This window comes from Betta splendens, chromosome 13, assembly GCF_900634795.4.
Source record: "Betta splendens chromosome 13, fBetSpl5.4, whole genome shotgun sequence".
NCBI lineage: Eukaryota > Metazoa > Chordata > Actinopteri > Anabantiformes > Osphronemidae > Betta > Betta splendens.
Window position 1 is genome coordinate 11,882,261 of NC_040893.2, and position 15,206 is coordinate 11,897,466.

General features: G+C 47.9%; 1 protein-coding gene and 1 long non-coding RNA gene across 12 annotated transcripts in view; one reads left to right on the plus strand and one right to left on the minus strand.

The window, feature by feature from the left end:
* Positions 1–15,206, minus strand: part of LOC114868623 (uncharacterized) — a 109,711-nt gene that overhangs the window by 56,408 nt on the left and 38,097 nt on the right. The gene's annotated exons all lie outside the window — the stretch shown is intronic.
* Positions 5,916–14,754, plus strand: slitrk3a (SLIT and NTRK-like family, member 3a). 4 transcript variants are annotated; one of them, XM_029172376.3, is made up of 3 exons: positions 5,916–6,852; positions 7,478–7,565; positions 9,204–14,754. In XM_029172376.3, exon 3 carries the CDS (start codon positions 9,300–9,302, stop codon positions 12,012–12,014), a length of 2,715 nt encoding a protein of 904 aa, XP_029028209.1. In that variant the 5' UTR covers positions 5,916–6,852; positions 7,478–7,565; positions 9,204–9,299; the 3' UTR covers positions 12,015–14,754. The 4 variants fall into 4 exon arrangements, with proteins under 4 accessions (XP_029028209.1, XP_029028208.1, XP_055370262.1 ...); XM_029172375.3 differs by having other exon boundaries at positions 5,918–6,852; positions 9,242–14,754; XM_055514287.1 differs by lacking the exon at positions 5,916–6,852 and adding an exon at positions 7,004–7,225.

Sequence of the window (15,206 nt, forward strand, 5' to 3'; positions counted from 1 at the left end):
CATCACTCCTTCAGAGGAACATGTCACAACAGCAAGTGCATTATTGACAGTTATTGTCGGTGCCGCCCGCTGTTTGTCCATTAGCGTTGCCAGCGGACATCACGCTGCAGCGTATCCTCTCTATCTGGGCCAAACAGCCCAAAACAACAAGCCAAGCCCCGAGCTGCTCTACCCACATAGAGGTCAGAGGGTTGACCCAGTTCTTGTTGGGACTGGATCAGTCCTTCCGAAAGTCCTGGATTCACATGAACACGTCATAAAGGGAGAGGAATAAAAGACATTGTCAGAAATAAGACATCTTGAGCAGCTGGATAAATGTATGAAGGTTGGAACAGAGTTACTGTGAATTAGACTGGAGGTTTTTACTGTATCACACTCATGTTATGTGGTGAAGTATTTGCCCATTAACTTTCTGATTTGTTTCATGTCTTCAGTGAACGCCTCGATTTGAACAGATTCACTCTTCAGACAGTTCCAGTGGTCCTGAAACCGTTGGACTAAAAGCAACCAGTGACTCATTCCTTCGCCGAGCAGCCGTACGACTCTGCGTAAACGCTGCCATTGTTGCTCAAACGGGCGGTGAATAAACCGAGGGCTGGATACAAGACGCAGCTTTAAGACTCTGACTCGGGTCAGAGCTGTCGCGGCGTCCGTCCACATCGGCTGTGGCCAAAAGTGGCCAGGAACCCCGAGCTAATCCTGTCACGGAGACGTCAGCCTGATGAGCCAGTTCATCGCGTCTCTGGGTTCACTCCCTGTGTCAGAAGCTGCGATGCCGGGGAGACAAGGGCCCGTGTTAACGGCTCACATGGAGCCAACACTTACACTGTCAGCCTGATTCCCGAGTGCAAATGTGTCACAACTGAACTGAACGTGGAGCCTTTTTATCCTGTGATACCCTGAAACGGCCACTGGTGCTGTTTTATTTGGGTGTAGAATATTTTAATCCACACAATATCCCTTTAATATACAGTATTACATTACCGATAGTTTACTTGATGCACAGATGCTGTGTCTAAAGGCAGTGTGTGTGGGAAAAGGAGAGACTTTGCAGCCACGACAAATGGAAAGGAGAGATTCTCTTCATTAGTCGTTTCCTGCCTTGGGTCTAAGTGGAGACAGAGCAGCGAGAGGAGACAGTGTAACCAGAAGGTCAACAGTTTGATCCCCCGTGGTTTATATGTTGAAGTGTCCTTGGGCCGGGGATTAAACTCTCACCTGCAGGCCACCTTTGGATAAAACCGCACATTTTAAGCCCTAACTCTCCTCCTCGCTGCTTCGCTAACCCTCGCTCCATCATCCTCCTCTTCCCTTTCGCCATTATAATTTTTCCCTTAAAAAAGCTCATTGAAGCAGCCACTGACGTTCTCAGCTTCTCACCGTCTAACGCTCTCTTTTCAGCTCTCCGGCGACGGCAGCGTGTGAGAATTAGGTCTCTCGGCAGACGTGTCGCGGGTATTTTCGCTCCGACAGTTTGGGGCTGAAGCAGAAAAGGGGGAGAGGGAGCCGGCGGACGGGACGGCGGAGGTCGGAGGCTCCGTGCGTGTACTGTGCGCTGCACCCGGTGGCATTCATTCGGGCTGAATGGGCTGAGATGGGAAACATGTACAGGCGGTCCGGCCGGCGCAGGCAGATCCGAGTTGCTCGGCGGCTGCACATGGTGGTTTGAAGCTCTACCCGCTGACCCCCGGCCACCGCCGGCTTTTATTATCACCAAAACACACAGCAGAGAAAGAAAGGGAGCACAATGCTAGACAGTAATCAGCAGTGATTGTCCTGATGGCTGTGGCCTCATTACGCCCGCTACAGGTCTGCACACAATGAAGCAAACGGCTCTATGAACTTAGTTGTGTATAGTATTTCACCGTAGGCTTATTCTAATGAGCTAAACTCCTTCTACTCGAGTTTGGACGGTGGCGCAGGTCCTGATCTCATCTGAGTCACACACAGTGGCACAGTGTAAGGTGCGCTGGTAAATGTTAATGGTGTGACCTCTGGTGCAGCAGCACTGTATCCCTAGGAATTACATCCATATTGGATGGCTCACAGTTTACGCCCCGCGCCAAAACCCGGCGCTGCGACCGGTGGCGCCCTTCATGTATTCAAGAAGGAAATCGGGGAGTGGAGGTCGACTTTTATTAAACGGCCTGATGTGAAATGTGCTCATGTCTAACTGTGCCCGCTGTGAAGAGAGCCTGTAGATGTGGAAGTAGAGGAAAGGCAGAAACAGGGACAGGCTGAAATTATTAAACCCGAGCAAACCAAAAACAAATGATCACGGAACCGGCACCAGAACTGGAACCTCAGCAATGACAGCGGCGCTTCATATAAAATACAGATCTGTGACCGTCCCTCGTCCAGACAGAGGCACTGAAAGGCTGCTTTACAAAGCAATGTTCTCATAAGACAATGACTTGTGCGTTGACTTTCTCCATCTCAATGTCAGATATAAAGAGCGAGTGTGTGTGCGTGCGTGCGTGCGTGCGTGCGTGCGTGCGTGCGTGCGTGCGTGCGTGCGTGCGTGCGTGCGTGCGTGCGTGCGTGCGTGCGTGCGTGCGTGCGTGCGTGCGTGCGGTGCAGATAGCGAGCGCCCGCCCGCCGGTGTGTTTTAAATTTGGGTGCTCTTTTGTCCTCGGCTTCATTCGTATTCTTGGACCAATCCGCCAGACGTGAGCACACGCACGCAGGCACACCCACACAATCACCCACACACTTCATAAACACAGAGAAATAGAAAGTTACCAAAGCAAACCCCAGTGTGACATTAAACTTCTGCCGTGGCCCAGTATATTTGAAGAGACTAATCCCACGAGGAGCTGCTTCTACAATAGAAACACATAATACGTGGCTGATATTAAAAGGAGCACATGGGGTTTGGTTTAATTTCAGCTCAGAATTTTCTTAAAACTTCAATGGGAAAGACGTCACTGGTGGAGAAAAGCGCGAGCGCTATTCAAACCGAGCACAAACACAAATTGATCTCGTCTAGGAATCTTTTCAAAACAGTTTTCCAAGACAAACTTTCTCAGGGGCCAGGATGGAGACGCCTTCGAGGAAGTCGAAAAAAAAAAAAAAAGGACCCGGCCCGAAGTATAAAGACGTATTTTGAAGCGCCGCACAGTGTGCGTTTGTACACGAGGCCCATTATGCTGGCAGTCAGCGCTTTTTCACTTCAGTGGGTTCTGCAAACAATATTCAGGCTTTCAACAATGTGCATCCTGAACCTTCATGCATTCATCTTTCTGTTGCTTACTCACAGCTGAATGCAAAGATCTGCATAGAAACCCAGATGACAAACTACTGAAGGCCATTGTAGCGTCCACAAGGCCACACGTTCCCATTCTACATAGTGGACGGGAGGTGACGTTAAGCCTCTGCCCCAAACATCCCACAAGTGAAGGTGAACAGGGAAGCGTTTCAACAGGACTGTTGCTTAAAACAACAACACACATATGGTTCCAGAACTCTAAGTGCAACATCACAAGACCATGGATACGTTTACTTTGACACTTAAATCTTAACGAAACTTCCCTCTGTCTGATAACTCCTCCATCAAACTCCCTCCTCTGGTTCCATTAAGCACCTAAAGATAAAAACTTGACTTTCAGTTGGACCCAAAGCTCTGAATTGGACTGATCAGATTAATGTGCATTCACCTGTTTGTTTAAAGTGTGCATTTCCATTCCTCACATACATTCCCTTATCTGTTCATCTATTGCTGGTTATTTTGTGTTTTATTCATATATCTTGTAGTATTAGTATAATAAAATGTTAAAAGGCCGGCATTAATAATAAGTTATTATTTTTTTATACTTTTATATATTTTTCATTTTTCTAAATGATTGTGGTCGCTGGTTGGTTCCCTGACAGTAGCGTCACCAAACGAGGTTCTAGACACTGTCACATCCACTGTATATAAACAATGATCCACACATGTCACGGTGGTGTTTTCCCCTCATCCTCCATAACTGAAACTACCCTTGTGTGCGTGGAACCGAGTCAAACTCTCATGTCTGAATAAAGCAACGCTGTCAGACTTGCAGTCACATTGACGAGCGGGCGACAGGTGGGCACGCCGGCGCCCGGACGGACAGACAGACAGACAGACAGACAGACATGAGAGCAGGCAGCCAGTCAGCCGAGGAGGCGCGGCATCAGGCGGAGGGACTGGCGGGCGGGCGGTCCAGTTGGCGGGCGGCCAGGCGGGGATGTAAGTGGACAGCAACAAAGGCAGACCTGCACGCAGACATATCGACTGACTGACTGACTGACAGACAGACGGACAGTTAGACAGACAGGGACTTATTGGACTGTGTCTTCCTCCATCGCTCGCCGACCACAAAGGACTTAGGCCGCAGGCCTGAAGCTTTAATGACCGGAACCGTGGGGGGGGGATTCAGAACGTGACAGTTAAAGAAAGTTTTTAACGGAGACTAGAACTTTGGAGCCTGTTTACCTATTGATTTGCTGTAGTCTTATAGGTGTTCAGTTATATGGGACTGGCCTTCATTAAAGGGATTCGTCCCTTTGAGTTTGTTTATTTTAGTTTTCTTCATTACTGTTCTGTTATTGTCCTATGAATGCTTTTTACAGTAGGTTGATTTTAGGGCCCCGTTACTGTGTCCGGGTTTTCACAGAGCCTCTCCTATTCTGAAGTGATGCACTCTTTGCACCTGCTGAGGTCCACAGACTAACAAGGCGGCTCAAGGCTCTTCCTGCAATTTTATCTCTGAGTGTTTTCTGTTTTTTTTTTTTTTGCTGAAACTCGTGCTTTTCGGGTTCAGGCCGGCCTGAACTTTTTTTGTTTCTGACGTGCTACTGGTCAAACTGCAGTTCGACCACATCGGCGTTCCATTTCTGTGGCGCCGCTTGAAGTGGACATTCTGACCAGTGATCTATTACCTGTGAATTACACTATGATCTACAGGTTTCCGCCGTGTCCTGTAAGTTGAGTGAAAGGTTCGCAGCGGCCTCACAGTCATGTCCGTCTGTTAGTTATGGCATTCATAAAATAGAATGGCAGCTTTACAGCCACCGGCTTCTCCCGGTGAAGAAGCTCCTCTCCACCATCTCATCCATGAGTCGATCTCTTTTCCCCTTTGAACCCATTTAGCCACTTACAGTGAGTCGCTGTGATGCATCTCAGCAGGTTTAGCTGCAGCATAGATCTGCCTCTGTGATGCTACATCTGGATAATTATAGACATAATCCCAAAGATCAGATGTGATTAAAAATCCTCCCTCCGCCTTCAGCCACGTTGGCTTTTCCTACTGAAATCCCCCAAAACACGTGAGAAACCACAACAAACGGCGCGTCCCTCTGTAAACGCCAACAGCACTTGTAATGAGAAATGTTCCTGCCGCCTGATATGCTTCTCCCTGTAACGATGACTCACAGTGGCAACACTCGAGCTTGTGTGTTCTAACCTGAGACACAGTGGAGGGATCTCAACTTTCCACTGTAATCAACCCCCCTCCTCGGAGAGCTGCGAGAGCTGGATATCGTGACGGCGCCTCCGTCGCGTTTGGGAGCTTCTGGCTCCGCTCCCCGCTCGCAACGCGGGCTTGTGTTGCCCGCTGGAGGCGAGGCGGGGGAAAGCACGCGCTCTCTCTCTCTCTCGCTCTCTCTCTCTCTCTCTCTCTCTCTCTCTCTCTCGCTCTCTCGCTCTCTCTCTCTCTCGCTCTCTCTCTCTCTCGCTCTCTCTCTCTCTCTCTCTCTCGCTCTCTCTCTCTCTCGCTCTCTCTCTCTCTCTCGCTCTCTCTCTCTCTCTCTCTCTCTCTCTCTCTCTCTCGCTCTCTCTCGCTCTCTCTCTCGCCGTGGATAGTCACGGCCACCCTCTTCGCCTCCAGAGCACAGAGTGGAGGTATTTGCAGGGTGAGGGGCTCAGCCCACACTCCTGCTCACCTTCGCTGCAGAGTGATTTACCCCCAGCCGGAGGACCCACTCCCGCTGTGAATATCACCACATAAATCTCAACCACAACAAACGGAGACGGTGTAGACAGGGACTCGTCTTGCGCCCTCCCAGTCATCCACAGGTCTGGCAGTCTCACCCACGCCGCGCCGCGCGCTCCCTCGCTATTATTTATTTATTTGCGTTCCCCTTGATGCGCGCCCCCGCCGCGCACGCCGGAGCGCTCCTCGCTCCGCGCGCTGCCTCCACTCCGTTTCCTCTCCTCCTCTCGACAGCATCCAGAACTATAGCGCACGCGTCCCCATCACTCTTCTCCCTCCCCTCCTCCTCTTTCTATCACCGCCAGATCGCTCTCCTCTGCGTCTCTCACCCCGTCGCCCTCCCACCACCTCCCCAGCTCAGTCCCTCGCTCCTCTGACGCACGACAGGGAAGCGGACCCGAGGAAAGAAAGAGAGAGAGCGAGAGAGACAGGAAGAGAGAGAGAGAGAAAACTGCAGCTGACCCAACCATCGATATGATCCACAGACTTTTGCTGTTGCTGGACCGAACAGAAACAAGGCCCTGAAGCCGCGAGGAGAGCACTCTCACCCGGCTACACTGTTGTTGAGCGCCTGCCCAGGAGGCGGCGGCGGAGGAGGACAGGGAGGTGGAGGAGGAGAGGCGAGGGGAGGAAGAGGAAGCGGACGGACACAAGTGGAGGACTTGCATTTTAAGCAAAGCGGTTAGAAAAAAGAAAGAAGGGCATATAGTCAGAGTCACCGAAGAGCGGGAGCGGGAGACATCGCATTCGCATCACGTCTTCATTTCTCCCCTCTCCTCTCGTTTGCCCCAGCCACTGAGAGGCAGAGAGAGAGAGAGAAGTAAAGGAGGGAGACCTAACAAGATTTAAACAAGCGCTCCCTTTTCCCGATGCTTTCCAAATGCAGGACGAAGCAAAGGTGAGTGCTTGTTTTATCCGTCCACGAGAGTACGATGAGGTGGAAATCACGCGGAAGAGTGCAGACTGCGCGTTTGTGTGTGTGCGTGTGCGTGTGTGTGTGTGTGCGTGCGCGCGTGCGTGCGTGTGTTGGCGTCTGCATTGCCATGGACTTCAAAAAGGACAAGCGGCGCTCTGCGCGTTTCGAGGGCTCCGGTGCGCGGATCAATACGCGTTCGTTCCTTATCCACTGTTATCCGCCAATGTCACGACGAAACGCTGCTGCATTATGCTCGGCGTGTGTTTCAATAGGCGCCATGCTCCCTGCGCTCAACTGACAGCAAGGTTATTTTGGGGAGACTCCATAAATGGTGGAAACGATTCCGGTGGTTTCGGTAAGATCATGCGCCGCCACCGCTTCTCACCAACTACACTAAAACTCGTCGTGAGCGGCGGGTTCGCGCGTGGAAGCACGCGGGGCTGTGGCGAGTCTCCCCAGCTCGGTTTCGAACCAGCGGCTCATTCACATGCGCATCTTTTCTCTCGCTTCTCAATGCCCCGCTCTCTCTTTCTATCTCTCCCTCTCCGCTCCCTCTTGTTCCTCCTTAACGGCGCGGTCACTAATTCTCCACTTCTCTTTTCCACAGCCCGGCATCAGACGGTGAGCGGGACGCACCGGGCGAGGACAGGAAACACCGCAGGAGGATATGTGAAGTTGGAATCCCGCTAAACTAAGTACGTATACCACCTTATTTCACACCCTCAAGGGAATATAATGTGGCACGATTTATTCTAAATTGCTTTACACGTCGTTATTACTTTTCCGAGATCCCGTCCACGCTTTTTCATCGCTATCATGGAAGCGGAATCGCTGAATCCTGGAGGATTACGCATGGATAGGTCAATGAAAACAGCGCATTTTCCAGTGAGGATATCACACTTAAGGATTTTGTTGGCGCGTTTTTTGTCGCGTCCCTTTTTTTGGGAATTACAACATAGCCGGTTGTCTTTTTTTCTCGCTTTTCCTGTCACTGGGCTTTTGCTTTCAGCACCACGGACAGCGACTACAACAGACGCTCTCAGTGCATTTCAGTGCATCTGCTCTGGATTTTTTCGGAGCCCTCGCTTGAACGGAGCGTGCTCGGTTTTTTTTTCGCGTGTGTGTGTTTGTGTGTGTTTGTGTGTGTGTGTGTGTGTGTGTGTGTGTGTGTGTGTGTGTGTGTGTGTGTGTGTGTGCATGTGAAAAGTCAGCCTACAGAAAAAATATTCGGAAGCTACGTGCATGTGTGTTGCTCGCTTAATGCCACGGAGATACTGAGCAGAATTTTTGATTGGATTATTTTATTCAAAAACTGACTTCTTCTGTCATCGTCACCATCCTCGCTATCGCACCGTATATGATACTATTTATTTCTAGGCCGGGGCTGCTAAAACACACACTTACCAGCTGCAGCTTCGCCCACAGAGCTTCTCACTCCTGCCGTTCCTCCTCTAACCGCTCCAACGGCATCATCAATTGGGAAAACAAGCAGAAAGTTGAATTGATTTATTTTTGGCAGGCGACTGGTTCAGGAACACTGGGCAGCAAGTCTTCTGTGTGGGTTTTTACGCGGAACATAAGATGAGGGCAAAGAAAGCAGAGCCTCTGTCGGAGTCACTCAACCTGCTGACGGTTGCTCGCCGTTTATCACATGTTCACATGGATACAGACACAGCAGCTCCCTTAACACCGGCGACACTGCTTCAATAACATCTAGCTTTGTTGTTTTAGATCAATAAGCCTCAGTTGGATGAATAGATAGAGATTCGCGTCACCGTGGCACATGTTCATCTTCTCCCAAAAACACTGACCCCTGTGTAAGACTTTCTACGCACGCACACTTCTCATGGCGCTTTTATTAGATTCCCGTTTACTGAGAGTGAGATTAACGTTGTTGTTATGTAACGAGCATAGCGGGAGAACGGTGTCTCCTCACCACTAACCTCACCTCACTTCGTATTCATGGCGATAAGCATCTGCGAGGTGATTTATTGCGACCTTAGCAGTAGATCTGCTGCGCAATAAATGACATTACCATTTGTAGAATGACGGTAAGTGTCTAGTATGTGGAGATTTGTTTATGTTACCAGGTATCTAATAACCATCCAAGGTTGGTGGGTCTATATTTGGCTTTAAACATCTAGCAATATTGCAACATCCAAAGTGGTCTCCAATGTCATTCTATAATTCATTGGTATTCATTTCAAAGCCATTTCTCATTCCACTGAAACTAATGCACTCTTCCTTACCCCCTCCCTCTCTCTCTCTCATCTCCGCCTCACCTCCAACTTCACTTTGTGAGGGTGTCTGCGTGCCTATGTGTCTAATCACAGCCCCCATTCCCCTTCCACATCTGTTCTCTCTGTTGCAGTGCTGTGAAGTGGCTCTGTCCCTGGAGCCGAGACTTCATCCCCTTGGTGTCAGCAAGGATGCTGTGGGTTACCTTGCTGAGCACCATAGCCTTAGGATGGACCACCCCGATCCCACTACTAGAGGACTCCGAGGAGATCGACGAGCCCTGCTTCGAACCCTGCTACTGCGAGGTCAAAGAGGGCATCTTCCACGTCCACTGTGACAGTAAAGGATTTACAAATGTCAGCCAGATCTCCCAGATATGGAGCCGGCCCTTCAAGCTCAACCTGCAGAGAAACTCCATGAGGAAGCTTTACTTCAACAGCTTCCTCCATCTCAACAACGCCATATCTATCAATCTGGGTAATAACGCCTTGCAAGATATCCATGCTGGAGCGTTCAACGGCTTAGGAATACTCAAACGGCTGTTTCTACATGAAAACAAGCTAGAGGTTTTCAGAAATGACACTTTTCTGGGGCTGGAGAGTTTAGAGTATCTCCAGGCGGACTACAATGTTATCAAAAGGATTGAAAGTGGTGCATTCAGACACCTTCACAAATTGAGAGTGCTCATACTAAATGACAATCTGATTCCAGTGCTCCCAAATTACCTTTTTCGGTCTGTGTCACTTACACACCTGGACCTGAGAGGAAACAGACTGAAGACCTTGCCATATAAGGGCACGCTGGAGTATGTTGGGAGGAGCTTAATGGAAATCCAGCTGGAGGAGAACCCCTGGAACTGCGTGTGTGAGATTGTCCAGTTGAAAACGTGGCTGGAGAGAATCCCTTACACCGCTTTGGTGGGCGAGATCACATGTGAGTATCCATTCCACTTACACGGGAAAGACCTGCGAGAAATCAAGCGCACGGAGCTCTGCCCGCTGCTCTCCGACGCCGAGATTGAGGCCAAGCTGGGAATTCCGCAGGTCCCTTTCAGCAATGAGAACACGTGGCCTACTAAACCCTCCTCCATGCTCTCCTCTTTTCACAACACAGCCTCTTCTGTGGATTACAAGGAAAGAGTTGTCAAGCCTACCAAACGCCCCCGGACCACAAAGAACCCCCCGACCCCTCGTAGCATCTACCCAGGCATCAACCAGCCCCCTATTGCCGGCTACCAAACAAGGCCTCCCATCCCCATCATTTGTCCGGCTGGATGCATTTGCAACCTCCACATTAACGACCTGGGACTAACAGTAAACTGTAAAGAGAAAGGCTTTCATAACATCTCTGAGCTGCTGCCACGGCCCCTTAATGCCAAGAAATTATATCTCAGTGGAAACCTAATACAGAAAATCTATCGATCAGACTTCTGGAACTTCTCAAGTTTGGATTTACTGCATTTAGGGAATAATCGAATATCCTACGTCCAGGAGGGCGCCTTCATCAACCTGCCAAATTTGAAAAGTTTGTATTTGAATGGGAATGACATTGAGAGACTCACTCCTGGGATGTTTCGGGGTCTTCTGATGTTGAATTATCTTTACTTTGAGTATAATGTCATACGTGAGATACAAGCTAACACTTTCTCCCTAATGCCAAAGCTCCAGCTGGTTTTCCTCAATGACAATCTGTTACGCTCCCTCCCCAGTGATGCCTTCGCTGGCACCAACCTCGCACGCCTCAACCTCCGCAACAATTACTTTGTATCTCTTCCTTTGCACGGCGTTCTGGAGCATCTGGCCTCCATTGTCCAAATTGATCTCCATCAAAATCCCTGGGACTGCTCCTGTGACATCATCCCCCTCAAACAGTGGCTGGAAAAACTCTCCTCTGTTATTGTGGTTGGAGATGTAATTTGCAAGACACCCGAGTTCGCTTTCGGGAAGGATCTGCGCTCGCTGGAGGTCGAGGTCATCTGTCCTGAGCTGAAGTATTCTTCAGGCCCCTCTCCTGCCCTGCCTGGTGGGGACGACCTGACTACAGGGAGCTCTGACATGGGCCAGGCAAATGGAAGAGGAGCCGTCCCACTGTCTGTTTTGATCCTCAGCCTACTCATTCTCTTCATCTCCGCTGTGTTTGTGGCTGCCGGGCTCTTCGCCTTCGTCCTCCGACGCAGGAAAAAGCTGCCTTTCCGAAAGCGTTCCGAGGTAGATCTAACGGGGATCCAGATGCAGTGCAGAATCTTTGAGGACCCGCCGAGGCAGAACAGCGCGGGGAACACGGGCACACCGGAAAAACCGACGCAGAGTATGCACACACACACTCACACCAACCACACACACGCACACGGTCACGTTTATGATTACATCCCCCATCCTGTGACTCAGATGTGTAACAACCCCATCTATAAGCCTAGAGAGGGGGAGATAGCAGAGGAAGACAGATCGCAGTTTTCAGAGAAGAAAGACAATGGCACCAGTAGCAACAGCAACTACAGAACCTTGTTAGAGAAAGAGAGAGAGTGGACCCTGGCCGTCTCCAACTCTCAACTCAACACCATCGTCACAGTCAACCACACCACGGCCGACATGGCAGGATTTCATGAGAATGGAGGGCTCTGCCCCACAGTGATTGACAGTCAGAGGCCCACGCCGACGGTGGGCTTCGTAGACTGTTTGTATGGGACAGTACCGAAACTAAAGGACATGCACGTGGCGCATGCGCACCCACCAGGCATGCAGTACCCGGATTTGCAGCAGGACGCACGGCTGAAGGAGACGTTGCTTTTCGCGGCGGGGAAAGGCTGCTACCCCGACCCGTCCCAAAGCGATTACCTCGAGTTAAGGGCCAAACTTCAAACCAAGCCGGATTACCTCGAAGTCTTGGAGAAATCTTACCGGTTTTAACATCTCTAGCCCATGGAGGAAAAAAAAAAAGATTATAAAGGTTAACATTTCATTTTGCCACCTTCAAAACAAAAAACCCCCAGACCATTATTTAAAAATAAACTTGAAAAAGCAGCATGTTAAAAAAATGTTATCTTACAGTTCTGTTTCCCCCCCAAGTCACTTTGGAGGAGAGGCCATTCTCAGATATTTCAATGAAGTGCCTTTTTTTCAGAGTAGCCAGCAATGTCAACAGTCGTTATTTTTATAATATATAAATATCTCTAATATGCCCAAGAGAGAGCAAAAGAGGAATGAGTGGGGCACCGGGAAGTAAAACAAATATCCTAAAATACATCTGTCAATCAAAACCCTTTTTATGGAGTTACCATGACAAGACACACGGGAGCTGGACGTCTCCCTGACTTAGGGGGTTTCTTCTGGTCTGTACAAACACCCGGAGGCCGTGCACATAAAGTTTGTAGTAAATGATTGAAAGAGAGAAAATATATATATAAATATCTATATATATATATATATATATATATATAAATTAAAATGAACTGCAGTTTGCTGCATGCACTCGCTTCAGTGCAGGAAGTGAGGAGATTTACTGAGAACTGTAATGTCACATTATGAACAAAGATACTGCAACACATTTACAGTTCAATGTTCTATTTAATTTTTTATATCTTATTATTATGGTTATTACTCTTAATGAGGACTTCTGTCTATATCAGGGTGCTTCTCATAAAAAGGACGCGCCAACGCACGGATGGTAAAACCTTTGTGAATATTATTATAAGCAACGCTCAAGGTTTTCTGGATATTTCCATGCACTTTGTTAAGACCCCCCCCCCCCCCCATTGCTTCTGGATTTCCCCATCGTCACCCACTAACAGCTTTGTAGGAGGCACTTTTAATGTTTTCTCTCTCACAAAGATTTGAAGAAAAATGTGCATATATTTATTCTGTAATTTCAGTGAAGACTTTAATTGTAAAGGTAATGTTAAATCAATGTATAGTGATTATGCGTCTGGTATAGCCTTCTTAATAAAAAACAAACTCTTCAGTCATATAATGAGAGGGTTGATGCCGCAGGGACCTGTGTGTGCACTGCTTTTCACAGGCTGTGTATTTGGTGTCTTGTTGAAGCTGTGAACAACCGCCAACAGATAAAAGTGCGAGAGATTGAATAAGGGTGAACCAAACAAGTGCGAGAGCTGATCGTTGTGGAGGGCAAACCCATTTAAATTCAGTTGAGCTCCTTAAAAATGAACACGTTTTTAAAGGTTATCTTCACAATAGCTCCAAAATTAGGTAACAGGCCAAATAATCCCCACCTGCCAGATCTGATGTAAAATCAACCTGCACGCCAAGTCAAGTGAATGCTGCTACTTTTGATGTGGATCATGCCAGCTGATACCAAATGAGTGAGCATGCTGGGATTTTCCTTATCTAAACGGGTAAAAGTCACTGATGGGGTGAAGACAACTGTGACTGGCCAGAGCTTGTTATATTTGCTGATCTTGTTGTGACTCTCTCTAAAGTAGCAGTAACAGCATCAGCCACTGGGGGGCACTGAACAGGCATTTAGGCAGATTGAATGCAATTATGACAGTAAATGCACAAATTAATAATTAATAAAATCTTAGGTCATATTCATAACCAGGTTTTATTTATTTAACTATATTTATATGCAAAAAGGGGATAAGATGTATTTCAGTTGTTAACTTAAACCATTGATATTATCTGGTGTACAGTTGAATTAAGAAGGTCAGGAAAAAAAAAACGGAACTCGAAAAGCTGAATTTAACACAATGGGTTTGTTTAGTTTTGCTCAGGATTGCTGATCGCTCATATTATGTGCATTACAATTCCTAGTGATAAATTTATCTTCAATGGTCTTCTCCACAGCAGCCATCAATTGCTTCACTTTCAGCTTTGAGATTCATCATTACAAATTTCTCTCTCCTTCTGTTTTGGGACCAAAAAAATAAATAAATATATATATATCTAAGTTGAAGCAGCTGTGGAGCAAATATTGTGATACAGTACACATCGTCAGTTTTAATTTGAAAGAAATATATATATGATGCAAACTTGATGTCTTTAAATTTGTGAATATTTGTGGAAAGATGGGTGAATTTCTGTTTTGCTTTGAAATTGGCATGATATGCAATCTGCTTTTATTTTGATAGATTTACTAGGAGTAGTGATCCTCAATTGGAATCGTGTGTTTCTCACGTGTCAACTTACACTAAGTGGAAGATATGTAGCAAACCACATGCTCCGCTGCCGGGCGGGAAGCTCCTTAGCTAGTTTAGACCAGTTCAGTATAGACCATCAATGATTCAGTCTATGCTTACACAATGTGGAGCCTTTTACCTTGTGTTGTATGCATTGTTTCATTTTCTTGACAATTACTGTTGCTGGGTGGAAGTCACCTTCATTCAAAGCCTTTGTAAGCATGGGATTATTTTACCAGCCCTTTTGTTTTCTACTCAAAGTTTCACCTTGCTGTATCGTCATGTTCTGCTGCCCCCACCTCATATAGCTGCTTTTTATACTCCTCACACATATAGATACATGCATATACACACCAACCCCCTCCTATCCCTGACCAAGAGGTTACAATGTGCTCAGCATTGACAGTGTGCGATTTGGTTTGATTAAAATCATACTGCATTCCTCTGTTAACCCCAACTCCAACATCTCCTCACCCTCAAATGAACAAATAAAGTTTTGGGATCATCTATGATTTTGCTATAGTTCCATACTTTTGGCACCCGTTTACCTCCCACCCACCATGATATTTCACAAACAAGTGCTGGTCTTGGTCCTGCCATCATGCCGGGGTGCTTTGTCCTAATAAATCTTCTTGTTATCCTGCACTAATATCTCCAAGTGACTTGATACTTTGCTGGAGAGCCGGACGCCGGCGGCGGCGGAGGTTGTGGCTAAATGTTTCTGCGTTGTGTGAAATGTAAAGACGCCGAGCTTGAATGGACCCGTCTCGGTTACGTCACCAACACTTTTGCTTTGACAGGGAGTTAACCTTTCCACCAACATGAGGTTTGTATGTTGGCAGCGCTCCCGCACGTCTTTCCCTGCGTCCTTGGCTTTGTCTGCGTCTCTGCCACTATAGCTTCACGTGAAATCCTTCTCTGTCCCTTTGTGTTATTTATGTGACGCGTTGCTCAACATCCTAAA

What these genes read in the sequence shown, in the direction of transcription:
- slitrk3a (XM_029172376.3), top strand. Translation starts at nt 9,300, where the DNA reads ATGCTGTGGGTTACCTTGCTGAGCACCATAGCCTTAGGATGGACCACC.